Here is a 27,772-nt window from a genome sequence, read left to right as displayed (position 1 = left end):
CTAAAGAATGAGGGAGGAGTTGAGGAACTTTTTTTAAATCACTTCCCTCGACAGAGATGCAATTCTTTTCCACATTGTATCTCCGTCTGCACTACGGCTTAACATCAAGTTGGCGGCCTTTGCTGGAGTTTCAACCACGGGAGCCTGCGGACTTACCATTGTGGAGCCCGCGATCCCTTTGCCAGGGATCGACCTCGGAGCTCCAACCGCGGGAGCCTGAGGGCTTTAACATCTTGGAGCTCGCGGCCTCTGGTTAGAGACTGACATCGGGAGCTCCAAGCCGCAGGAGCTTTGACCACCCTGACGCGGGAGCTTCGATCGCTCCAACGCGGGAGCTTCGACCGCCGGCTGCGGGAGCTTCGATCGATGGTTCGACTGCCCCAACTGTGGGACAATAAAGTGGAAGAAGATTGGACTTTATTGCCTTCCATCACAGTGAGAATTGTGGGGAATCCGCTGTGGTGGATGTTTATGTTATCTTTTATGTAGTTGTGTGTCTTGTTGCTTTTTTTTAGTATGACTGTATGATAATTTGAATATCATTGTGCCTTAATTGGTGCTTGTGACAATAAAAGACCTTTGAAACCTTTGATATTACATGCCGTGATTGCTCACCTTTTATAGAGATCCTGGACTGCACCGCTCCGACAAGTGAAGAGATAGTCTTCCAATAGCTTCAACTGATCTCTACTCTTACGAGCCCGAGCCATGTGTTCAACGTACTGATAGAGACTGCCATTTATCGCATCAAGATCAATGAATGGCTCATTTTGGATCTGCTGCAGGAACTTTGCTGCCACATTGGAAACCTTTGTTTAAAAATGCAGATAAATCAACTTGAATCGAGAAAGACATTGTTAACTATTGCTTATTATTCCAAAACAGTAATTTTCTTGACAATAACAATTGCTCTGAGAATTTGTGCAACACCATATTAATGCTACTGCAAGTAATTTTAAATTGGAGCACAAGATTTTCTGCTTACAGCAAAAAAAACATCGCTGATATTTTTCCTGAGTGAAATTGTAAATTCCTTGTACCTGAACCGTCAAAGAGTTGCCTTACTTGAATATCCTAGCATTATATCATATGGGCAGGTTGGGGCGAGGAATAAACACTCTCAGTTGCTGCAAACTCGTGGCTGCTGCAAAACATGGCAAATGGCTTTGTCTCTTTATTTCCCAGCTTTATATTTATGTTCTAATTTAAAGCATATTTCACTGATAAATCACTTGATAATGAGAACTTAACATATGAAAGTTCACATGAAATCCATGCTGATTCAGAAATGGGGCAAAATGTGCTCTTCAGTAATATTTTAAAACATTAACACAATGTGCATTGAGCACACGGGAACACATAAGAGTTACTTACCCCTCGTTTTGTCAGATCCCAGTTATGCATCATTCTGGATGGAATAATAGTCTCTGTATCCTGATGACACATTTCACAATAGTAGAGGCCAGAATACGCACAAACCTTGGCTTTACCAAATGAAAATCCTATTTTCTGAGAGCATCCTTATAAACAGAGCAAAAGATTAAGTTAATATTTTCAACCAATAAAAATGATTTTAAAAAAATATTTCAAGTTAAAAAAGAGATTACAATTCTATAACATGAACTCGGTTATTTAAGGACATGAATGAATTTTAAATTGGTGTGTAATTCTGATGTTGAGATGAATTAAAATGGTGAGAGTAAATAACTACCAAGAATAAAGCTATCAAGAAAGAATAAACAGATTTGAAGGGAGAAAATTTAATGGCAAGTGACTAATCTATTTTTATTAAAATTCTGAAGGGCTTTGGCAGAGTTGATAGATATTTCCACTGTATGAATAAAACTAAGTGACCATAAATGCACAAAGTGTACTGATAAATCAGAAGAGCTTCTTACTTAAAGTTGCAAAGAATTTGGATCTAAGTCCCACATTGAGCAGTTGAAGTGAATTGTATATGCATAAATAAATGTGAGGACGAAATGACAAGAATGTTGTGCTGATTGGGTTAAATAGATAAAAAGAACGGCTGAGTAGAATATTATCTTTGTGGACTAGTTAGTCCAAATAGCCTTTTGCTGCGCTGTAAATGTGACGTGCACAGGAACAGGTTGAACCCATTTCCAGGTTTCAGAATTCTGATCCAGATGTAATTCGAGATGAGAAAAAAAAAGGGATATTTGCTCCTATTAGAGCCTGCCTGATTTCACAGCATATGAGGTAGCTCTCTTGCAGACATGTTTTCTCCCTGTATATTTATATTTAATTTAGAACCTTTCAGCATTTGCAATTTGTCTGATGCAATTCCAAGAGCTCTTGAAAGACTGGAGCGACTGGGCATGTATACGCTGGAATTTAGAAGGATGAGAGGGGATCTTATTGAAACATATAAGATTATTAAGGGATTGGACACGCTAGAGGCAGGAAACATGTTCCCAATGTTGGGGGAGTCCAGAACCAGGGGCCACAATTTAAGAATAAGGGGTAGGCCATTTAGAACGGAGATGAGGAAAAACATTTTCACTCAGAGTTGTAAATCTGGCGAATTCGCTGCCTCAGAAGGCAGTGGAGGCCAATTCTCTGGATGCTTTCAAGAGAGAGTTAGATAGAGCTCTTAATGATAGCGGAGTCAGGGGGTATGGGGAGAGGGCAGGAACGGGGTACTGATTGTGGATGATCAGCCATGATCACATTGAATGGCGGTGCTGTCTCGAAGGGCCGAATGGCCTACTCCTGTACCTATTGTCTATTGTATACAAAGTACAAATAAGCTGCAGTTATGCATTCTCTTTCCCAATTAGGTTAAATGCATCGAGTAATACAGCACGGAAACAAGCCCTTAGACCCATCATGTCCATGCCACCAAGCAGTCATTTACATACTACTCCTATATTTTTTTTAACTCCCCAAATTCCCATTAACTCCTCCAGATACTACCACTCACCAATACACCAGAGGCAACTTTTAGTGCCTGTTGAATCTATAAACACTGTGGATCTTTGGGATGTGTGAAGAATCTGGAGCACCCAGAGAAAACCCTGACAGTGATAGCGAATCACGCAAACTCCACATTAACAGCACCGGAGGCCAGGGGAGCTGTGAAGCTGCAGTTGTGCCAACATGCTATGGCATGAAACATCTCCCGAGATACAATGCTTTTACAGGTGCATGGAAAAAAACCTTTAAATGTAACATATCCATTTAAAATAACTGACATCATGAATAATTATTGTTGTAAGCATGAGGCTTGATAAGCATTTGGATATAAATCGAATATCACTGTACCTTAATTGGTACACGTGACAATAAAAGACCTTGAAACCTTTGATATCTTTGTTCACTCCCATACTATTTGAAATATCTTCACTAACCTATTGACTTTGAAACACTCTGCTCATCAAGTAAAGGAATATAAATACTGTAGAAAAGAACACACCATGTGAACTCCAACCCCAGAGGTATTCTAATTTAATAAAGGCAGTTGGATGGAGCAGATTTCTTTCTACCGTAATCCCGTAATTGGATGATCATCATCTTGTACCCAAATGACAATTTTTCATTTCCTTTACTAATAATCATGTGCCCTGGTGATATTAATGATTAAGATTAATTCAGTGCTTCGTGATAATTAAGCTTCAGATTCAGATTCTCTATACCCATTTCACATTAAATCTTACAGTTAATAAATAGGAAAAACAATCCATCATTCCACACATTTGGTTGAACTGCTATCCTGGATATGGGAGGTTCATCTTTAGACTGTCCATTCCTTCAAAATTTTAATTGTAGATTAATGCTGTTACTACGAGAAATAGTTGGCCCGAAACTATGCAGAATTTATATTATCTGGAAAGTGTAAAGGCTCAAGATACGAAGCTGGTGATAAAATTAACAGTGAAGGCGGAGTGCCAGGTTAAGCAAGTAGGCTACTTGGTGCTAACAGAGTGCAACGCAAATAAATGAGTGCTTATACTTTTAAACTGTGAAGTCAAGTTTTAATAAATGGAAAGATCACGATGTCAGTTCATGGAATATGGAGAGTAAATGTGCATCTATAGAAAACAATTGGGAAGCATGGATCCAAGAAATTGGGAGGAACAGTGTGAGAAAGTCTGTAGTCCAATTAAAGAGAGTTTTGGTGAACTATCTCAAGTTCTCTAGCAAAACACAAAGTGCTGAAGGAGCATAATTGTTTAAGATGCCAGCAAATGCAGTTTTTTGTGTCTTTCTGAATTTCTACACATAGTTTTGATCACCATTTTCAAGAAAAGATATAATTGGTTTGGAAGCAGTGGAGTACTGATTCACGAGATTGAACCTGAACTGGATGCGCTATACAGAAAGGGCCAGAGCAGACTTTATCTGCTGAGGAGACTCAGGTCCTTTGGAGTGCAGGAGGCACTCCTAAGGACCTTCTACAACACGGTGGTTGCATCGGCCATCTTCTATGGAGTGGTCTGCTGGAGCAGCAGCATCTCAGCAGCGGAAGGGAAGAGACTCGATAAGCTGGCCAGGAAGGCCAGCTCTGTCCTGGGTTGCCCCCTCGACTCAGTACAGGTGGTGGGAGAGAGGAGGATGATGGCAAAGCTAACATCGCTGCTGGACAACGACTCCCACCCCATGCAGGACATTGTCACTGCACTGGGTAGCTCCTTCAGTGACAGACTCCGTCACCCCAAGTGCGTGAAGGAGAGATATAGGAGGTCCTTCCTTCCCGCTGCTGTGAGACTGCACAACCAGCACTGCTCCCAGCAGACGAGTCAACAATAACAGCTCAGAACACACAGAAAACTGATGACAATTTATGTATCTTTTATTTATAATGAATGATCTCTTGCTATCCACTTTGCTGCTGTAACACTGTAAATTTCCCCAGTGTGGGACGAATAAAGGAATATATTATTATTATCATGAAGTGTTATCTTCACGTGCTGGCAGAAACTGCCTTTCAACTCACCCTTGTCAGTCTCACTGGAACATGGATAATTCCAACAAGAATTTACATGACAGAACGAAAAGCATTGTTCGCTCAGGCATAATCTAGAGCTGGGACATTGAAACAGGATAAGGCTTCAGTCATCTTGGAAAACATGAGAAAAAATCCCTTTGCTCAGAGAATTGTACATCTTTGGCATTCGTTACAGAGAGGCAGTGAATGCTTAACCATTGAGCCAACATTCATAATTTCTGACACTAACAAAAGATGGATAGAGGGATTGAGTTGGAAAATGAAAATACAAGTACAAATCAACCATGATCTTATTCAGTGGTACAGCATGACAATGAGCTGTATGATTTATGCCCGCATCTTTGATTTTATCTTACCATACCTGCACATTGAAATTTCTGCAAATCCAACCCTTTTTCTATGGGTACAACAGTCAAGTGCTGTAGAAGGCTCTTGTGTTCCCCCAAGCCCAGCTCCACAAGTCTTTTCTCATTCTTCTCGAAGCCTGTGTTTGTTGACAAGGTATCTTCTTCTGCTTCTAAGAAAGATGATAGAACTGCTCGAATCAGTTCACGCCATGATCTTGCTTCTGCAGCACTTTCTGCCTGAAGTCTCAGAGTAACCTCAGATGTAATTAATTTAAAGTTGGCTGGACTGCCCAATGTGGTGTCAGGTATAACATCCTTAAAAGTTTCCGTTTTGCAGATGCTGCATAACACCTTTTGCTGTTCCTGAAATTTGAAATATTTCAGTGCGTCCAATGTCAAAGAGAAGATGTAACGAGTCCACGATTTACCTGTTAACAAGTATAGTACAGTTTCCTTAATTGCATCTAACTGCGGTTCTGCCTCAGAAACCCAATTAAAATCTCGCTGAAAGCCATTCTCTTTCTTGCGATTTAACTGGTCAGCAGAGTGAAGGACGTGTGGCTCAGAAACTGAATCATGTTTCTCATTAATTGAGGCCTCGACATGTGATGATTTTTGTTTTGAAGTTCGGCGAGGTCGACATTGTTCTAATGCTTCCCGAATTCGATCAATCCAGTCCTCTGCTTCATCTCGAGAGGGTGCTCGGAGGTACAACTTCTTGCCAGCAAAAACCACATGAAACCTCCCATCACTGTGTGCACGTCCCAGTAGTTCACACCTTAGTAAAGAGCAGTTCTCATAACAATTGCGGTCATCATCACTCTGGTACAGACGAAACTCGAAAGGTGATAACTCACAGTAATATTCTTTCCAAATACCAACATGACCTCGCCTCTCTAAATTGCCCAACTTCAGAAGTCCACGAAACGGGTTTGAAATACCTGTTAAAATACATGTAAATTAAAGAAAATGTCCAAATTCTTTAACAGATGAAGACAGTACAATCAAAACTATTATGCTATGAGTTGTCTGGGAACCAAAGTAGTCCATCTTAACTTTGCCAAGTATACATCTTGAATGTTTTTAAGATCAGGATAGACTTTGGGATCAATCTGGGTCTGTTTATTGGCGTTGTGTAGTAAGCGGTCTGGACTGGAGTTTGCTGTGACTTACAGTACCCTGCAATATTTGCACTTGGAAAATATATTCACATTTTGGATGGGCTAGTATTGCAAATAGCCCAGCAAGGAAGCATGGAAATTCCCAACTTTGAGTGTGATGTTAAGGATTAAAGACTAGAGACTTGACCAGATAATGGAGAATTACACTCCAATGGTGTTGGAGTATTTCATATTAGGCGAAGCTAAGACCTGTCCATCACTGAGGGCTGTAACACATTCCATGCCCCGAAGCAAAGAGCAGGAGAGAATCTCTATGGCTTTCTGGCTGATGACCAACCAACTGAGGGACAGATTACATGGTTGTCATCATGTAGTTGGTTCAGAGATCTGACTCTGTGGAAGTTGGCCATTATACACATTATCTTAAAAGTGAGACCACATGGTACACGACACCCGAGGAAGTCGAGACCTCATAAACAGAACTCTGTTTTTCATAAAAGCCGTGAAAAGTGGAAGACTTTGGATTTCAATGTTAAAATGATTCATTGGAATTCGTTAATGAGCAGAAATTGCAAAAAGATAAACGGTGAACAGCAAAGCATTCTCTAAAAATATTCTTACTACCACCCTTGAAGCTTGATCAATCAGAAATGGCAAATTTGTTGCAACATTAGCCATATTTAAAAAAATCATTGTTGAAAGACTTGACATCCACGTGCTAATTTTCTGTAACATATGCCTCTTGGTGCAAAAAGGTTAATTCTGTGTATGTAAATTGGTTGATGGTTTGTTTATTCAATAGGATTAAAGTGTATAAGTACAACAGCATTACATTAAATAAAAAGACAAAGCAGTCTAAAATTAAGAAGAAAAAACTGCATGCATAGTTTCATTCTCCAGCCAAAATATTAACTGTTAAGTTCTATTTTAAAAACCTGAGGAGAGTCTTGTGGCTATTCTATTCAGGTATGACCTGTTGATTAACCAATATGAAGAGTGTCAACAAAAAGAGACAAAATGCAGTAGTCAGCAAGCCAGGGAGCATTTCTCGAGAACATGGATGGGTGACGTTTCAGTTCGAGACCCTTCTTCAAACTGATTGTAGTGGGGTGGGGGGGGGGGAGGAAGAAGAAATCTAGAAGAGAGGTGGGGCATCACAAAGCCTAGCAAGTGATGAGATACATGTGGGGGGGGGGGGTAAAGGTAAAAAGTGTGAGTCAAGGATAGAAGATATTCAAATTGTTAAGTCAGAGGAAGGAAATAGGTGGAAGGGGAGGGGGAAGGGAAGAAATGGGTGCCCATTCATGTGTACACCTAAATCACATTCAGGGATTCCTTTTCACTTCATTCTGGCATAAACTGTTGAGACAGAAGTTTCTTGCAGATGAGAAATTTTTGATTTGTGTGTTTATTAGTGGCTATGTTCATCTAATATGCAATCACAGATATTTAATACTTTACCTCATTTAACAGGTGCAAGAGCAGCCTATTTAACACTAGCAGCCTAATTTCACAACTGCATCTCACAGAATCTTCAATAGACAATAGGCAATAGACATTCGGCCATTCGGCCCTTCGAGCCAGCACCGCCGCCATTCAATGTGATCATGGCTGATCATTCACAATCAATACCCTGTTCCTGCCTTCTCCCCATATCCCTTGACTCCGCTATTTTTAAGAGCTCTATCTAGCTCTTTCTTGAAAGCATCCAGAAAATTGGCCTCCACTGCCTTCTGAGGCGGAGAATTCCACAGATTTACAACTCTCTAACTGAAAAAGTTCATTTCTGGGTGCAGTTTTTCTGCAAATTGCAATTCTTCAGCGTTATACCATTTTAATCCAAAGAAGGCAAGCTACCTTAACACTTCTATTGATTTACTTACAATATGCTCTATCACTATGACTATTGTCAGAAAACAACAACAGATATCCTGCTGTATCATTTTATATCCAGATTTAGACATTTTGATTTGTTTTTAAAGAGAATTTAATGTAACAATATTTTAATATCTAAATTCTAAATTAAAAATAATCTAGTTTTCTTTGGTGATTTAGATATAATCACACTGACTCTTTACCAGATTATAATGTTGTATTCTAAAATAAATATGTCTTCAATCTTCTGTTATCACTCAAATGGACATTCACTTGTATATATATTTCTATGAAAAGATAGAACAACATACGCAGAGCTTCTCACTACCACAGTCAATCCTTAGCCAATCTCATACAACAAACGCCAGGATATCAAAAAATGATGCATCGATTTTAGCTTTCCTTCCTTCATACAATAGGAACCATAAGCCCAGAAGCCATTACCGAGCATAGAGATCTGAAGGTAAGGAGATTTCACTGTATGAAGATTAATCTTTGCAGCTTCCTATAATGTTGACGATTTTGAGTTAGAGATCACAAAAGTCATCAGAAAGTCCTGTAACTTTACCTTACAAGTGCCCCTACTATTTGAAGAAGGGTCTCGGTCCAGACTCGAAACCATAAACCAGAGATGCTGCCTGTCCGGCTGAGTTACTCCAGCGTTTTGTGTCTATCCCCTACTATTAAAGTGGACTAAGTGAATTAGATGTTACACGTGGCAGCAAAAGCTATGCGCACATTTTCAAAGATATTCCTAAAATAAGGCACAAATGCAAACAAGAGCATGGTTTATGTAAAGAAGAAGGGTCTCGGCCCGAAATGTCACCCCTTCCTTCTCTTCAGAGATGCTGCCAATCCCACCGAGTGACTCCAGCTTTTTGTGTCTATCTTGGACAATAAACAATAGGTGCAGGAGTAGGCCATTCGGCCCTTCGAGCCAACCATTCAATGTGATCATGGCTGATCATTCACAATCAGTACCCCATTCCTGCCCTCTCCCCATACCCCCTCCGCTATCATTAAGAGCTCTATCTAGCTCTCTCTTGAAAGCATCCAGAGAATTGGCCTCCACTGCCTTCTGAGGCAGAGAATTCCACAGATTTACAACTCTCTGAGTGGTAAAGGTTTTCCTCATCTCCGTTCGAAATGGCCTACCCCTTATTCTTAAACTGTGGCCCCTGGTTCTGGACTCCCCCATCATTGGGAGCATGTTTCCTGCCTCTAGCGTGTCTAATCCCTTAATAATCTTATATGCTTCAATAAGACGCCCTCTCATCCTTCTAAATTCCAGTGTATACAAGCCTAGTCGCTCCAGTCTTTCAACATACGACATTCCCGCCATTCCGGGAATTAACCTAGTGAACCTAGGCTGCACTCCCTCAATAGCAAGAATGTCCTTCCTCAAATTTGGAGACCAAAACTTCACACAGTACTCCAGGTGCACGTCACTAGTGCCCTGTACAACTGCAGAAGGACCTCTTTGCTCCTATACTCAACTCCCTTTGTCATAAAGGCCAACATGCCATCAGACAACAGGTGCAGGAGTAGGCCATTCGGCCCTTCGAGCCAGCACCACCATTCAATGTGATCATGGCTGATCATTCTCAATCAGTACCCCGTTCCTGCCTTCTCACCATGCTCCATGACTCCGCTATCCTTAAGAGCTCTATCTAGCTCTCTCTTGAATGCATTCAGAGACTTGGCCTCCACTGCCTTCTGAGGCAGTGAATTCCACAGATTTACAACTCTCTGACTGAAAAGGTTTTTCCTCATCTCCATTCTAAATGGCCTACCCCTTATTCTTAAACTGTGGCCCCTGGTTCTGGACTCCCCCAACATTGGGAACATGTTTCCTGCCTCTAACGTGTCCAACCCCTTAATAATCTTATATGTTTCGATAAGATCCACTCTCATCCTTCTTAATTCCAGTGTATACAAGCCTAGCCGCTCCAGTCTTTCAACATACGACAGTCCCGCCATTCCGGGAATTAACCTAGTAAACCTACGCTGCACGCCTTCAATAGCAAGAATATCCTTCCTCAAATTTGGAGACCAAAACTGCACACAGTACTCCAGGTGCGGTCTCACTAGGGCCCTATACATCTACAGAAGGACCTCTTTGCTCCTATACTCAACTCCTCTTGTTATGAAGGCCAATATTCCATTGGCTTTCTTCATTGCCTGTTGTACCTGCATGCTTCCTTCCAGTGACTGATGCACTAGGACACCAAGTTCTTGTTGTACGTCCCCTTTCCCCAACTTGACAGCATTCAGATAATAATCTGAGGTATTTATTCACAAAATGCTGGAGTAACTCAGCAGGTCAGGCAGCATCTCAGGAGAGAAGGAATGGGTGACGTTTCGGGTCGAGACCCTTCTTCAGACTGATGTCAGGGGCAAAGGAAGGATATAGGTGGAGACAGGAAAATAGAGGGAGATCTGGGAAGGGGGAGGGGAAGAGAGGGACAGAGGAACTATCTAAAGTGGGAGAAGTCGATGTTCATACCACTGGGCTGCAAGCTGCCCAGGCGAAATATGAGGTGCTGTTCCTCCAATTTCCGGTGGGCCTCTCTATGGCACTGGAGGAGGCCCACGACAGAAAGGTCAGATTGGGAATGGGAGGGGGAGTTGAAGTGCTCGGCCACCGGGAGATCAGTTTGGCCAACGCGGACCGAGCGCAGGTGTTGAGCGAAGCGATCGCCGAGCCTGCGCTTGGTTTCGCCGATGTAAATAAGTTGACAACTGGAGCAGCGGATACAATAGATGAGGTTGGAGGAGCTGCAGGTGAACCTCTGTCTCACCTGGAAAGACTGTTTGGGTCCTTGGATGGAGTTGAGGGGGAAGGTAAAGGGACAGGTGTTGCATCTCGTGCGGTTGCAGGGGAATGTGCCCGGGGATGGGGTGGTTTGGGTAGGAAGGGACGAGTGGACCAGGGAGTTATGGAGGGAACGGTCTCTGCGGAATGCAGAGAGGGGAGGGGTTGGGAGGATATGGCCAGTGGTGGGGTCCCGTTGTAGGTGACGGAAATGTTGGCGGATGATTTGTTGGATCCGCTTTACGGCAGTTGGAGATGAAAAGTTCTAGTGAGGGTAGTTGGCCAACCGGGGGGGGTCCAAGAGGAGGGGGTCCGTTGGAGACGGGAGAAAGGGTCATCAGTGGGTGGTGAGGACTCCTTCCCATTGAAAAAGGCTCGGAGGCGGAAGAAGAGCACCACGTCATGGCGGATGCGGAAATCGTTGATGTGGGGGCGGAGGGGAACAAAGGTGAGGCCTCTGCTGATAATAATCTGCCTTCTTATTCTTACCACCAAAGTGGATAACCTCACACTTATCCACATTAAACTGCATCTGCCATGCATCCGCCCACTCACACAATCTGTCCAAGTGACCCTGCATCCTCATAGCATCCTCCTCACAGTTCACACTGCCACCCAGCTTTGTGTCATTCGCAGATTTGCTAATGTTACTTTAATCCCTTCATCTAAGTCATTAATGTATATTGTAAATAGCTGCAGTCCCAGCATGGAGCCTTGCGGTGCCCCACTAGTCACTGCCTGCAATTCTGAAAGGGACCCGTTAATCTCTACTCTTTGTTTCCTGTTTGCCAACCAATTTTCTATCCATGTCAGTACGCTACCCCCAATACCATGTGCTCTAATTTTTCCCACTAATCTCCTATGTGGGACCTTATCAAACACTTTCTGAAAGTCCTGGTACACTACATCCACTGGCTCTCCCTTGTCCATTTTCCTAGTTACAAGGACGCAGAGCAGGTAGAACAACTCAGGGAGGATACAATCAGTGGCCTCAAGCAAATCAACAACACTGCTCTACCAGGGAAGCTGAAGCATTGGTGCCTTCAATTCGGTCTGCTGCCCCAACTCATGTGCCCAATTACCATCTATGAGGTCACTTTATCCCATGTCAACCAGCTGGAGAGACTGGTGAACTCACAAGCGAGGAAGTGGCTTGGGTTACCGAGATGCCTCAGCAGCATAGGACTCTATGGGAATGGAGCTCTCTCACTGCCAGTCTCAAGCCTGGTGGAGGAATTCAAATGCACCAAAGCAAGGCTGGACATGACACTAACAGAATCCCGGGACCCAATAGATAGAGGTGTCGCTCCAACCCTAGCAACAGGGAAGAAATGGACTCCAGCAGCAGTGGTACAGGACGCAAAATCCGCCCTCCGACATCGGGACATAGTGGGCCATGTCCAACAAGGCCGAGGGGGCTTTGGCCAGGGAGCAATGAAACCTACCTGGCAAAAGGCTACTCCAGCTGAACGTCGGCACATGGTGGTGGAGGAGGTGCGCCGCCAAGAAGAAGCAGCCAGGTGTGCCAAAGCTATATCCCAAGCCAAGCAAGGCCGCTGGATGAGGTGGGATGGCATTGAGAGGAGGAAGATCACATGGAGTGAGCTGTGAAGCACGGATGTCCTTCCCTCTCCCACAAACTTAAATCTTTGGCTGGGAGAGGATTCCGCCTTCCCCCTGTGTGCAGTTCCAGCAAACCTCAAGCACATCCTGGTCGGTTGTAAGACCAGCCTAACACAAGGCAGATACACCTGGCGACACAACCAGGTGCTGAAGTGTTTGGCAGGTGCACTCGAGTGCAAGAGAGTTACCACCAACGCCATGCCTATCAATGCCCAGTTAACATTCCTGCAAATCCCATCCTTCATCCGGGAAGGAGAGAAACGGAAGACTACCACCTCGCCTCTCAACTCATGCCCACTGAACGCAGCCAGAGACTGGGAAATGCGGGTTGACCTAGGCCAGAGGCTTTCCTTCCCAGTTGAAATCGCAGCTACCAACCTGCGACCAGACCTCGTCCTCTGGTCCAACTCCTGTCGGCGTGTTTTCATCATTGAGCTGACGGTGCCCTGGGAGGAGGCTGTGGACGAGGCATATGAAAGGAAAAGCCCGAGATATTCCAACCTTGCAGTAGAGGCAGAGGAGCGAGGTTGGGGTGTAAGGGTGCGTCCAGTGGAGGTGGGGTGCAGGGGCTTTGTAGCCAGTTCCACTGCAAGGCTCCTGAGGGAAGTAGGAATCAGAGGGCAGGCCCAAAGGAGGGCAATCAAAGAACTTGCAAATGCCGCCGAACGGAGCAGTCACTGGCTGTGGCTGAAAAGAAAAGATGCTGTCTGGGCTGCCACGTGACCATCTAGAGGCTAACCATAAGGCACACACCCAGGTCTGATCATCCTGCGGTGGGCCTGCCTCGACTGAGGGTGTCTTGTGATAAAAGGCCGAAACACCCAGTGACGTTGAGGTACACAACTGAAGATGTGTCTGAATGGTAGCAACATCACCTAGTGGTCACCCCCAAGAAAAACACCAGTCAATTGTAGTGCAAACCTGTAACATCTAGTCCTACTAATCAATCTGCTATCCAAATGTTCCACAATCTCTTCTTTTATAATTGACTCCAGCATCTTCCCCACCACTGAATTTCCTTCAGTTCCTCTGTTACCCTCAGACCTCTGTCCATTAGTACATCTGGGAGGTTGTTTGTGTCTTCCTTAGTGAACAGATCCAAAGTATCTGTTCAACTCGTCGGCCATTTCCTTGTTCCCCATAATAAATTCACCTGCTTCTGTCTTCAAGGGACCCACATTTGTCTTAACTATTTTTTTCCTCTTCACATACCTAAAGAAGCTTTTACTATCCTCCTTTATATTCTTGGCTAGCTTACCTTCGTACCTCATCTTTTCTCCCTGTATTGCCTTTTTAGTTATCTTCTGTTGCTCTTTAAAAGAGTCCCAATCCTTTGGCTTCCCGCTCATCTTTGTTATGTTATACTTCTTCTCTTTTATTTTGATACTGTCCTTGACTTCCCTTGTCAGCCACGGTCATCTCTTACTCCCCTTAGAATCTTTCTTCCTCTTTGGAATGAACTGATCCTGCACCTTCTGGATTATTCCCAGAAATACCTGCCATTGTTCTTCCACCGTCTTCCCTTCTAGGGTCTCTTTCCAGTCAACTCTGGCCAGCTCCTCTCTCATGCCTCCATAGTCCCCCTTGCTCAACTGCAATACGGACACTTCCGATCTTCCCGTCTCCCTCTCAATTTGCAGATTAAAACTTATCATTTTATGATCACTACCTCCTAATGGCGCTTTTACCTTGAGTTCCCTTATCAAATCCGGTTCATTACACAACACTAAATCCAGAATTGCCTTCTCCCTGGTAGGCTCCAGTGCAAGCTGCTCTAAGAATCCATCTCGGAGGCACTCCACAAACTTCCTTTCTTGGGGTCCATTACCAAGCTGATTTTCCCAGTTTACCCTTACAATTCCTCAGTTCTGTCCATACTGATTCTACATCTCCTGATTCTATGTCACCCCTTGCAAGGGACTGAATATCATTCCTTACCAACAGAGCAACCCCACCCCCCTCTGCCCACTTGTCTTTTCGATAGGTCGTATACCCCTGAATATTCAGTTCCCAGCCCTGGTCCTCTTGCAGCCATGTCTCTGTAATTCCCACAACATCATACTTGCCAATATCTAACTGAGCCTCAAGCTCATCCACTTTATTTTTTATACTTTGCGCATTCAAATACAACACTTTAACTTCGGTATTCATCTCCCCTCTCACACCGGTCACTATTGGCCCTGACCTTACTCTCTTATCCCTTCTCGAACACTCCTTCGCATTAATTCGGGAGTCTTTTGCAACTTTTCCTGGAATCACTTCCCCTTTAACTCCATCTTTATATTCCCACTTTGTTAACCCCACCCCCCCACTATTTAGTTTAAACCCACACGTGTAGCACTAGCAAACCTGCCTGCCAGAACGCTGGTCCCCCTCCAGTTAAGGTGTAACCTGTCCCTTTTGTACAGGTCACCCCTACCCCAGCGGAGATCCCAGTAGTCTAGAAATCTAAATCTCTACTCCCTGCACCAGCCTCTCAGCCATACATTCATATCCCCTATCTCCCGGTTCCTGCCCTCACCAGCACGAGGTACGGGAAGCAATCCTTAAACTCCTTAAACTCGCGATGCAGAACCTCCTTCCTCTTCCTCCCGATGTTGTTTATGCCCACGTCTACTTCTGGCTGTTCACCCTACCTCATGAGGATGTTCTGAAGTCGGTCCATGACATCTTTAACCCTGGCACCAGGGAGGCAACAGACCATCCTCGAGTCTCACCTGCCACCACAGAATCTCCTGTCCGCACCTTGGACAATGGAGTCACCCACCACTATGGCTCTGCCCGAAGTCTTACTTGTTGTTGGAATCTAGAGTTCTTTCTACCAACATTGAGCAAAGAGGTGCAGACGAGCAATATGCCCAGACATTACAATTAACCCTCAAAATGTTAATGCAAGCTGGCACTATAACTAAAATATTTCTGCTTTAATGCAAAAGTATTATCTGACTGCTTAGCTAATTCATTCACAGGCTTTGAACAAAATATTTCTGGTTGTTGTAAGGAATATTGTAACGAATGTACTACTTTTGCCTATGTATGTACAATGCAAAGATTGAATTTAGTGATGAAAATGTCATTTCTAATATTATCTGGTTGCAGTCTTTCATGCAAATCATTCCTACCAATCTTTCGGCGATGGGTTACTTCAAATGATGCCTCCTCTTGACCAAACGTACTCTGCAAGAGCTCGGAAGCTGGTTGTCTATTTTTAGTAACCCCAGTGCTATTTTCATTCACTGGTGTTGTGTCAATAGAATGATCAGTTGAATTTTCCCCTGTGCTTTGTGGAAGTACTTCTTGAGATGGTTTGCGGATGTCTTCATCTGATATCCAGCTACTTCGTTTCTGAAATAGTCAAGTTTATGTTTGCAAGAATTGGGAAATGAAAAGTAAAGATCACTTATTACTAAAGATGAAACAAGCACGGCAATACAAACATTAAAACGATCCCACTTTAAATTAATTTTTCATTTCACAGTAGTTCATCCTCAAACTAATTGTATTTAGGCCGCTCACCATGAACATAATTTTTTTTTTAAATCTCAACTAAATAGATGTTCTGAAGAAATGATAGAAAATACTGTGCAATAGCTTTACAGCAGTACCGACAGCTACAGTACAACATTTCCGTTTTTGAAAATCAATAATAACACATTCGGAAAGAGTTATGCAGATCATTTTCTCCTGCTTGGATGCAATTATGAAATCGGACAAAGGCCAGAACTACAGCATATGGTAAATAAATTAACTCACATGATTATCTCCTGGTTCAGTCAAGTGAGTGCTGTGAACAATCAATGCATCCTCTTTGTCTGCCACATGAGCAATTCCGCTCACAACAGAAACTTGATCCGCAGCTTTTACTTCCTGTTTCTGGCATGCTGCAGATTGCAAAATTCTCCGAGAGTTGTAATCAGATAATCTTTCAAAATTAACAGGGTTTAGCATCTTTTCACTGTGAGAAGCAACAGTTTTCCTGCCATTTTCAAGATGTGATCCATAAGCAGTTCCTGGATGGTGCAAGGCTGAAACATGGGTGGAGGATGGGCTTTCAATTTGTGAATGGCTTTCTATTGTTGCATTTGTTTCCTCATTGCATGTATGTTGGTCAACCAATTTACCTGACTGAGCATTCAATGGAACATCAACTGCTGGAAGCATTGAGGATAATTCTGGCTGTGATATCGTAATTGAAACATTGCAATCCAGGGAAACTGGTATTTGGTCTTCTCCAAGTTCATCTGGTGTCCTTTAAAAAGGAAAACAGTCTGTTAAATCACTTAATAATCAATCTAAAGGAGCCAGACAAACAGCCTTACACAACTCTGTAGCATAGATGGCTTGATATCAATTTGGCAGATCAGGTTCTGAATCGAATATCAGTAACTAACTATGTATTCAGAAAGCACAGGCACCTGTGAACTCAATACATTATCAGCCATCCATCATCCTTCACAAATGACTTTTTAAAAATTAAAGTCAACTGCGTTTACTAAGTCAACTGTGTTTACTACAACTAAGTTTCTCAGAACGTGGCCCCATCGTAGGTTGAGGAGCACCTGTATTATACTTGGGAAGCATGAGCAAAGTAATAGCACGCATACCAAAATGTAGAAATACAAAGGAACAAAGGGATCCTGGCATGTTTACAAATTCCTCAAACTAGCAGAACAAGTTGGATGACTTGCAGCTTGACATCTAAACATCCCTGTGTACCATACTGAGCAGAAAAGCAGGGTGGAGGATATCACCTGGCAAGGCCAACCACTGCCAATCCAGTGCTGCTGCCAGAATAAAGGGCCTTTAAAGTCGTTACTACTCTCCATTTTTAAGAACGTTGAATCTTGAAGGGTACAAGATGGCACCAGAAACGTAGCAAATCTTGTGTACTGCCTCAGTACAATCTACTATTCTTACACTTTTATAATTAAGTATGATTGAGCCTATGTCAAGTGGGCTTGTATACAAAATCAGGGATGTAATGTTGAGGCTCTATAAAGCGCTGCTCAGACCACATTTGGAATATTGTGAGCAATTTTGGGCACAACTGAGGAAGGATTTGCTGGCTCTGGAGAGGGTTCAGAGGAGGTTTACAAGAATGATCCCAGGAATGAGTAGGTTAACATATGATGAGCATTTGTCGCCACTGGGCCTGTACCCGCTGGAGTTTAGAAGAATGAGGGGGACCTAATTGAAACCTACAGAATAGTGAAAGGCTTGGATAGAGTGGATGTGGAGAGGATGGTTCCACGAGTGGGAGAGTCTAGGACTAGAGGTCATAACCTCATAATTAAAAGGACGTTCTTTTAGGAAGGAGATGAGGAGAAATTTATTTAGTCAGAGGTGAATCTGTGGAATTCTTTGCCACAGAAGGCCTCGAGGCCAAGTCAGTGGATATTTTTAAGGCAGAAATTGAAGCGATTGAAGCTCCCGTGATCGGGATGATCGAAGCTCCCGCGTCGGGGCGATCGAAGCTCCCGCGTCGGGGCGATCGAAGCTCCTGCGTCGGGGCGATCGAAGCCCCCGTGATCGGGATGATCGAAGCTCCCGCGTCGGGGCGATCGAAGCTCCCGCGTCGGGGCGATCGAAGCTCCCGCGTCGGGGCGATCGAAGCTCCCGCGTCAGGGCGATCGTAGCCCCCGTGATCGGGATGATCGAAGCTCCCGCGTCGGGGCGATCGAAGCTCCTGCGTCGGGGCGATCGAAGCTCCCGCGTCGGGGCGATCGAAGCTCCCGCGTCAGGGCGATCGTAGCCCCCGTGATCGGGATGATCGAAGCTCCCGCGTCGGGGCGATCGAAGCCCCCGCGTTGGGGCGATCGAAGCTCCCGCGTCGGGGCGATCAAAGCTCCCGCGTCGGGGCGATCGAAGCTCCCGCGTCGGGGCGATCGAAGCTCCTGTGGCTTGGAGCTCCCAATGTCGGTCTCCCACCAGGGACCGCAAGCTCCACTATGTTAAAGTCCGCAGGCTTCCGTCGATCTCCAGCAGATGCCATCAACTCCTCGATGCTAGGCCGCAGTGCGGATGGAGATACGACACCAGGGGGGGGGAATAAACAAAAACTAACGCATCTCCGTCAAGGTAAGAGATTTTTAAAAAGTTTCCCTCAACCACCCCCCCTACCCCACTCACCACACAAAACAAACCAAAGAACACAAAAACATGCATTTAACGCATACTTTAAAAAAAACAAAGAAGGAAGGGACAGACAGGCTGTTGGCGAGGCAGACATTGCTGGCACCTGGAACCATCATAGTTCAACACTGGCAATTTGAAGCAAAGCAAAGCCTTCACTTTGAAGCCTCCACAAAGAAGCAGAATGGGCTATTGTGCCATCTGATATAGTAGAGACAGCACAGAGATCTAGATGGAAAAATAATAATGCTTAGGCGAAGGGCTTGTATACCTTTTGAGATGTAAATAACTCAGGGTTAACCAGATGAAGCACAACAAAAAGGAAACGCGACAAGAACTTTCAGCGCCACAATATTTTAGTACAATGATTGTTACATACAAAGTTGTAAAATACACAAGCAAGGTAAATACTGAGCAGCTCATCTGCTTACGAAATCTAGAACAGTGGAGCATGATGTCAGGATAAGGAATCAGGAGAGAGATAAAAGGAGCGAGACCAAACCTACACTGGGCGATCGTTTCGCTGAACACATTCGCTCAGTCCGCCCGAGCCTACCTGATCTCCCGGTTGCTTAACACTTTAATTCTCCTTCACATTCCGACTGCCATTACTGTCCTAGGTCACTTCCATTTGGCAGAGTGAGGCTAAATGCAAATTGGAGGAACAGCATCTCATATTTCGCTTGGGCAGATTTCAGCCCAGTGGTATTAATATTGATTTCTCTAACTTCAAGTAACCCCCAGCATTCCCTCTCTCTATCCCTCCCCACCCAAGTCGTACCAGCTTCTCGTTTTCATACAACAGCTAACAATGGCCACTCTCCCCCAGCTAACAATGGCCTGTTTTCCTTAATCATCGTTACTTTTTTGCATATCTTTCATTCATTGTTCTTTCTCTCTCAACATCATCATCTATATCTCTCGTTTCTCTTTTTCGTAACTAGTCCGAAGAAGGGTCTCGAAATGTCACCCATTCTTTCTCTCCAGAGATGCTGCCCAACCTGCTGAGTTACTCCAGCTTTTTGTGTCTATCTTCATGAGATAAACGTCTTTACGTTGAGGGCTGAAAATCTTTGTAGTATTCTATACCCAGGAGTTTCAAATACTCATTGCTCATTTGTTAACATCATCAAGGCTAAGATTGACTGAATTTTAGATAGCAAGGGAATCAGAGAATATGGGGAGCTTGAAAGAAAAGTCGACAATGACAAGACACAGAATTAAACAATTGAATGATGGATCATGTCCAAAGATGTTATGGTCCAGTTCAGCTTCTATTTTTATGTCCTTAAGGAAAATATACTGATGAAAGACCTGAATTGGATGTCTTTTGAATTGTTAACATAACCACAAATATGTGGCACAATAAACCCAACTACCATAAATGAAATGCATAAAGACACAAATTTACTATTTTAAAAGATAGAGTTATACAACACAGAAACAGGCCCTTCAGCCCAACTTGCCTACACTGACCAAGATGCCCCATTTACACTAGTCCCACCTGCCTGTATTTTGCCCATATTCTCTAAACCTCTCCTATCCATGAACCTGTCCAAGTGTCTTTTAAATGTTATTATGGCACTTGCTTCAGCTACCTCCTCTGGCAGCTCATTCCATATATCCCACCACCTTTCCTATGAAAAGGTTGCTCCTCAGGTTCCTATTAAGTCTTTCCCCTCTCACCTTACACCTATGTCATCTGGTTCTTGATTCTCCAACTTTGGGTAAAAGACTGTGCATTCACCCTATCTACTCCGCTCATGATTTTATAAGTTCACCCCTCTGCTTCTTGCACTCCAAGGAATAGTCTCGGTCTGACCAACCTCCCTATAGCTCAGGTCCTCATTAATCTTCTCCACACTTTTCCTAGCTTAACAACATGCTTCTTATAGCAGGATGACAAAAACTGAACACAATACTCCAAATGCAGCCTCACCAATGTCTTGTACAACTGTAACATGACATCCCAACTTCTATATTAAATTCCCTGACTAGTGAAGGCCATTGTGCTGAAAGCTTTCTTGACCATCCTATAGTACCTTGACACCACTGTCAAGGAGTCATGTTCCTGCAATCCTGGATCCCTCTCCTCTACAACACTCCCCAGGGTCCTGCCATTCACTGTGAAAGTCGGCCCTGCTGTAACTTCCCAAAATACAATACCTTGCACATCTGCATTAAACTCCAATAACCATTCCTCAGCCCACTTACCCAACTGAACAAGATCCTTCTGTGATTTTTGATAACCATCTTTGCTATCTATGAGACTACTCACTTTAGTGTCACATGCAAATTTACTAATCATGCTCTGTACAATTACCATCCAAATCGTTGATATAAACTACAAACAGCAAAGAGCCCAGCACCAATTCCTGAGGCACACCACTAGTCACAGGCCAATTTTCAATCTAGTCAACTAGTTCTCCCTGGAACCCATGTGATCTAACCTTCCAGAGCAGCTGGAACCTTATCAAATGCCTTCCATCAAGCATCCATATGGAAAACATCTACAGCATTGCTCTCAATCACCTTTTTGGTTACTTCAAAAAATTCATCAGAATCATAAGACACAATCTCCCACATACAATATATATCTTATCCCACAGAATCCTCTCTATTAACTTTCACTAAATAGAGGACCAACATTAGCCACCCTCCAGTCTTCCGGCACCTCACCCATGTTTGAAGATGATTTATATAACTTAGCCAGGATGTCAACATTTTCTTCTCTAGATTCCCACAGTGTTCTCAGTTATATCTGATCAGGCCCGAGAAATGAATCTACCTTCACATGCTTTAGGACATCCAGCACCTTCTCCACCTTAATACGGACTATCCTCAAGTCATCTCCATTAATTGACCCACATTCCCCAGTCTTCATGTTTTTATCCACGGTAAAAACAGAGGAGAAATATTCAGAAGACCTTGCATGTGTCCTGCCGCTCCACACAGAGAGGACCACAAAAATGCAATAGTATCCATGAAAAGTGAAAGTTTTATAGAAAAAACAATGAAGAAATTAATTTAAAAAAGACAAATATAACAATCTACCCAAAATAAAAACTGAAAATGCTGGAAAGATCAAAGTATTTACTGGATAGTTCAACAATGGAACGATCTCTTTCCTGAAACGTTCATTTTGTTTTTCCTCTCACAAATGCACGTGATCTGTGGAGTATTTCCAGGATTTCCTGTTTTTATTTTGGGCTTCTATCACTTGTCGTATTCTTGACTGACATTCTATCTCGTTTTAAAGAGAAAATGAAATGGTGTAAATGACAACACTGTGATACAAGGAGAAAAGTGACACTTACACTTGCAGAGATTGGCTGGAGCTTTCAGCACTGGCAATGCCTTTGTCTGTCTCACACGACCACAATTCCTCTGTCGTTTGGTCAGGACTCTTCATTCCATTTGATTGAAGGAGGCTGTCAGAGCTCAGGCTGGATGAAAGTTGGGATGATCCAGTTGTTTCCAAACTCAACGTAGAGGATGCAGCCTTTAGTTTACCCAAATGACTGTTGTGCAAAGCTGTAGAACTGGTATGAATCACCTCAATTGTATCAGAACCAGAGGACTGAGAAGCTGAATCCCAAGAACCTTTCCTCCTTCCTTCGGATAAGTTTGGCGAGGAAGTTTCTGCCAGTTCTTGTCCCGAGTATAAGCCAGCCAACACGAGGGGAGTGGTAGTCCATTCGTTTAGAACAGCTGATTTGTAAGACAATGTAAATGAAAGAGATGACAGGCCTTGCAGATAGCTCAGTAGAACCTCACTGTCTTCTGTATCAAGAAGCAAAGCCACGGGATGGTAGAAGTCACATAGACTGTCCTTTTCACGAAGCAGGGACACTAAATAACACTCCATCAGGCCATCATTAAGTGCAAGTCTTACCCATGCCCGACATCGTCCCACATCAGTGTTAATAAAGTTCAACTGCTCCAGATCTGTCACAACATCACTGAAAAAATGTTTACAAAAAGAATTGGTGTGTTAAATATAATTGAGTTTGAGGACAAAAAAATCCTAGTATTACATTGCATAATAACAATGGCTCAGATTTTCCAGGGTAAAATTGGTAATTCCCTGTAAAATGTCAGGAAACTCAGGACTATTGTGCAAGTGTTAACAACTCAAGAAGTCCCAAACTTCTTGGCATGTTCTTGGAGTTTTTGTTGATTATACTTCAATGATCAACTCTTCATGGGTTGCACCAGTGGAGCATAAACTCAAATCCCCAGTAATTTTATATTACGTAGTTGAATCGATTTAGACTGAGCCCTGAAACTTGATGCAATTAAATTAAGGATAGCTGGGGGGATAATAGGAAGCTATTTACATCTTTTATAAATATATTTAACATTAACATAAACAGCTGACTGAGCAAAATTGTACGAGTTAGCTGGTTGCTGATTTTGTTCACCATGTCTATGGACTAAACTTGCTCTACCTCCTTCCCTTGATGGGATTTGCATGTGGACAACCTTGTCTATCAGGATTGGGATGGGATGCTCCCCCCCCCACAAGGATCTGTGTTGGGTCCACTGTTGTTTGTCATTTACATTAATGATCTGGATGATGGTGTGGCAAATTGGATTAGTAAATATGCAGATGATACTAAGATAGGTGGTGTAGTTAATAATGAAGTAGAGTTTCAAAGTCTACAGAGAGACTTGGGTCTTTTGGAAGGGTGGGCTGAAAGATGGCAGATGGAGTTTAATGCTGATAAGTGTGAGGTGCTGCATTTCGGTAGGACAAATCAAAATAGGACGTACAGGGTAAATGGTAGGGAATTGAGGAATGCAGTGGAACAGAGGGACCTGGGAATAACTGTGCATTGTTCCCTGAAGGTGGAATCTCATGTGGATAGGGTGGTGAAGAAGGCGTTTGGTATGCTTGCCTTTATAAATCAGAGCATCGAGTATAGAAGTTGGGATGTAATGTTAAAATTGTACAGGGCATTGGTGAGGCCGAATCTGGAGTATGGTGTGCAGTTCTGGTCGCCAAATTATAGGAAGGATGTCGACAAAGTGGAGGGGGTACAGAGGAGATTTACTAGAATGTTGCCTGGGTTTCAGCACTTAGGCTACAGAGAGAGGTTGAACAGGTTGGGTCTTTATTCTTTGGAGCGTAGAAGGTTGAGGGGGGACTTGATAGAGGTTTTTTAAATTTTGAGAGGGACGGACAGAGTTGACGTGGGTAGGCTTTTCCCTTTGAGAGTGGGGAAGATTCCAACAAGGGGACATAGCTTCAGAATTGAGGGACAAAAGTTTAGGGGTAACATGAGGGGTAACTTCTTTACTCAGAGGGTGGTGGCTGTATGGAATGGGTTTCCGGTGGAAGTGGTAGAGGCTGGCTCGATTTTATTATTTAAGAGTAAATTGGATAGGTATATGGATAGGAGGGGATTAGAGGGTTATGGTCTGAGTGCAGGTAGATGAGACTAGGTCAGGGAGAATGGTCGGCGTGGACTGGTAGGGCCGGACAGGCCTGTTTCCATGCTGTAGTTGTTATATGGTTATATGGTTATATGGAAAAGCACTGTTTGCTACTGCTATCTTCTGTGTGATAAAATTTGGAACCATGGATACAATATTTTGAAAAGTTTTCAAAACTTTACAATATTTTGAAAAGTTTGATCCAACTAGCTTCAGTTATCTAATGTATAAAATTAAATGGAACATAAAGCTAGTGGATGGTACAATAACACATTAAACAAGTTGAAAGAGGAAACCACTAAATCGCACATCAAACACATTTTATTAACCGAGCAAAAAAATGTGACACTTCTCTAAAATGAAATACTAAAGCAGATCCATCAGTTCAACTTAAGAGACTATTTAAATGGATAGTGCATCGCAGTAACTTACTTGCAAACCAGACAAATGCAATATATCAATAGGCCTAGGTTAATCTCCAATAGCAAGAAATTTAGCTAGACTTTCTTTTCTGCCAGAAAATAAATCTAATGCATTGGGTTGATCTTTAAATCTTTAAAGTCTTAAAGTGTTAATGCACTGCATGAAACTAAACAATTTTTGATGTCACACAATAATTCTATCCTGTTTTACAAATAATTCATCAACAAAAATGATTTTGTTTAGAATGAGTTATGCCCCAAAACAAAGTTCATGGTAAGTAGAAACAAAGAACTCCAGTTGCTGGTTTATACTAAAGATAGATACAAAAAGCTGGAGTAACTCAGCGGGTCAGGCAGCATCTCTGGAGAAAAAGGATGGGTGACATTTCAGGTCTGGACACTTCTTCATTCTGATTACAGGGGAGAGGGGTACAAAAATTGAAGATGCTGTGGGTATCTTCAAATCTTTGGGTATTTTTAATTCAGAGACTGACAGGTTTTTAATTAGTGTGTCAAAGGTTACAGGTGGAGTAGATTCGACTGGCGCGGTATGGTGGCGTAACGATACAGTTGCTGTCGTACAGTGCCAGAGACCCAGGTTTGATCCTGACCATGGATGCTGTCAGTACAGTTTGTACCTTCGCCCTGTGACCACATGGGTTTTGTCCGGGTGCTCCGGTTTCTGCCCACGATGCAAAGACGTGCAAGCTTGTAGGTTAATTGACTTCTGTAAATTTCAGATTGTCCCTGGAGTGTAGATTAGTGATAGTGTACAGGCTGAACACTGGTCGGTGTGGACTCGGAGGGCTGAAGGCCCCGTTTCCACACTGTATCTCGAAAGTAAAGTCTAAACTAGTGTACGGGGGATCATTAGTCGGCGTGGCCTCGGTGGGCTCTATCTCTAAACTAAAGAAAACAGTCGATGAACGTACATGAAATTCACATTCAATTTTAAGTAATATAATAGCATGCAAGAAAATTAATTAATTCTACAAAATTTCACCAACTTACTGGTGAGTGACCATTTTAAGCAGAGTCCAAAAGACAGGCTGTGGAAGAGGAGCTCGACTGCCTTTCCGTCCTCGGTTTCCTCCATTTGTTTTAATGTGCTTCGATTTCAATCCATGTACAAATATCGACTCCATGACACAGCAGAGCACATTTGCATCACAGTCATCGCTGGTTACAACATTGTCCGAATTTACATACCGCTTCTGCAAGCACTTCAGGGAATGAGCCAGCTTTTTCTTTATCCGCTGAAAATACAAAGTTGTTTACTTTAAATTTACAAACTTCTATTTCGGATAATCACACACAAACAAAAGAAGAAAGATCATTAATCTAACATCATTATCAGCAATTGGTAATTAACTCAGAGCTCATCCAAAAACAAATGCCCAAAATGGTGAAACAATTTTCAAAAAATAATTACACATCCCCTCCCAAACAAAACTGCAGACGACATGTGAGGAATAAGTCAAATATCGTCAGCTCAGATCAAGCAAATCCCTTTAGGAGTACAAGGGTCGTAGAAGTGCATTAAAGGAGGAAATCTGGAGGGCAAGAAGGAGACCCAAGATATTCTGGACATAATCCTAAGAGATTCTATAAATATATGAAGAGCAATAACGTAACTGAAGAGAGAATAGGTTCCCTTACGGATCAGTGCGGTTGTCAGTGTGGAGCCATGGAGATGGCAAGATCTTAAATGAATACTTCTCGTCTGTATTTACCATGGAGAAAGTTATGGCAGGAAATTCGGGGAGAAGAATAAAATCCTGCTGCAACCTATCGATGTCACAAAAGAGGTGGTGTTGGTAGTCTCGAGGTGGATAATCCCCTGAGGCCTGACCAATGGTAGGATGTTGTGGGAAGCCAAGGAAGTAATTGCTGGGTCCTGGCGGGCATTTTTGTATCTTCCTTGGACCGAAGTGTGGCTAATGGTGTGCCTTTTTGTTTTAAAGAGAGTTACAAGGACAGGCCGTGTGGGAAAGAAAACTGCAGATGCTGGTTTAAATCGAAGACAGACACAAAATGCTGGAGTAACTCAGCGGGTCAGGCAGCATCTCTGGGGAAAAGGAATGGGTGACGTTTCGGGTCGAGACCCTTCTCTGATCAGTCTGAAGAAGGGTCTCGACCCGAAACGTCACCCATTGATCAGTCTGAAGAAGGGTCTCGACCCGAAACGTCACCCATTCCTTCTCTCCAGAGATGTTGCCTGACCCGCTGAGTTACTCCAGCATTTTGTGTCTGCAAGGGCAGGCAAGTGAGCCTAACATCTGTGGAAGAAAAGTTACCAGAGCAAAATGTGGGAGCCAGGATCAACTCTTAATCACAGAAAGACAAGATACGATTGGGAACGTGGCTTTGTGGGTGGGAACGTGTTACAACGTCATGCTTTGTTATCTAAAGGTAACCAAAAGGATTATCGAGGGCATGGTGGTAGATCTTTCCTATGCAGGCCTTTGACAAGATACTGCAAGCGAGACTGATGTGAGAAAACATGGGATCCTGGGTGAGTTAGCCAATTGGATACAAAATTGGTTCAGTGGATTAAGTCAAAGCATGGTAGAGGAGATTTGTTTTTCAGATAGTGGCAGAAGTGGGTACAATTACAAGATTTAACACACATTTGCCCAGGTTCAGATAGAAAAGGTTTAGAGGGATATGGGGCAAATACAAGACAAATGAACTAGCTCAGAAACACAGCTTGGTCAACACCGATGGATTGGGCCAAAAGACCCATTTCCATGCTTTATAACTCTGACTACTATAATGGAACTGCAACAGAAATGCTGCGCAATCTCGTGAATTTTCATAATATTCTCCAGCCACAGGCAAGGTCCCGGGGTACTGGAGAGTGGCCAATGTTGTTCCTTTGTTTATGTTGAGAGAATCCAGGGAACTATAGGCCTGTGAGCCTCACATCAGTGGTTGGAAAAATCTTCGGAATAGGATTTACTCCCATTTGGAATGGAATGGTCTAAATTGGAATAGCCAGCATGGCTTTCTAAGCATCAGATTATGTC

At 43.2% G+C, this 27,772-nt stretch overlaps 1 protein-coding gene across 5 annotated transcripts in view; it reads right to left on the bottom strand.

The window, feature by feature from the left end:
• Positions 1–27,772, bottom strand: part of plekhm1 (pleckstrin homology domain containing, family M (with RUN domain) member 1) — a 60,975-nt gene that overhangs the window by 17,071 nt on the left and 16,132 nt on the right. For all 5 annotated transcript variants that reach the window (XM_078424648.1, XM_078424653.1, XM_078424651.1 and 2 more), the window contains exons 3-9: positions 25,755–25,999; positions 22,200–22,844; positions 16,504–16,999; positions 15,873–16,095; positions 5,331–6,257; positions 1,375–1,520; positions 616–809 (exon numbers count right to left, since the gene is read on the bottom strand). In XM_078424648.1, the coding sequence (XP_078280774.1) occupies positions 616–809; positions 1,375–1,520; positions 5,331–6,257; positions 15,873–16,095; positions 16,504–16,999; positions 22,200–22,844; positions 25,755–25,999 (2,876 nt within the window). The remainder of the gene's footprint in view (positions 1–615; positions 810–1,374; positions 1,521–5,330; positions 6,258–15,872; positions 16,096–16,503; positions 17,000–22,199; positions 22,845–25,754; positions 26,000–27,772) is intronic.

This window comes from Rhinoraja longicauda, chromosome 29 (assembly GCF_053455715.1).
Source record: "Rhinoraja longicauda isolate Sanriku21f chromosome 29, sRhiLon1.1, whole genome shotgun sequence".
Lineage (NCBI taxonomy): Eukaryota > Metazoa > Chordata > Chondrichthyes > Rajiformes > Arhynchobatidae > Rhinoraja > Rhinoraja longicauda.
This window is presented reverse-complemented; position numbering and strand designations above follow the sequence as displayed.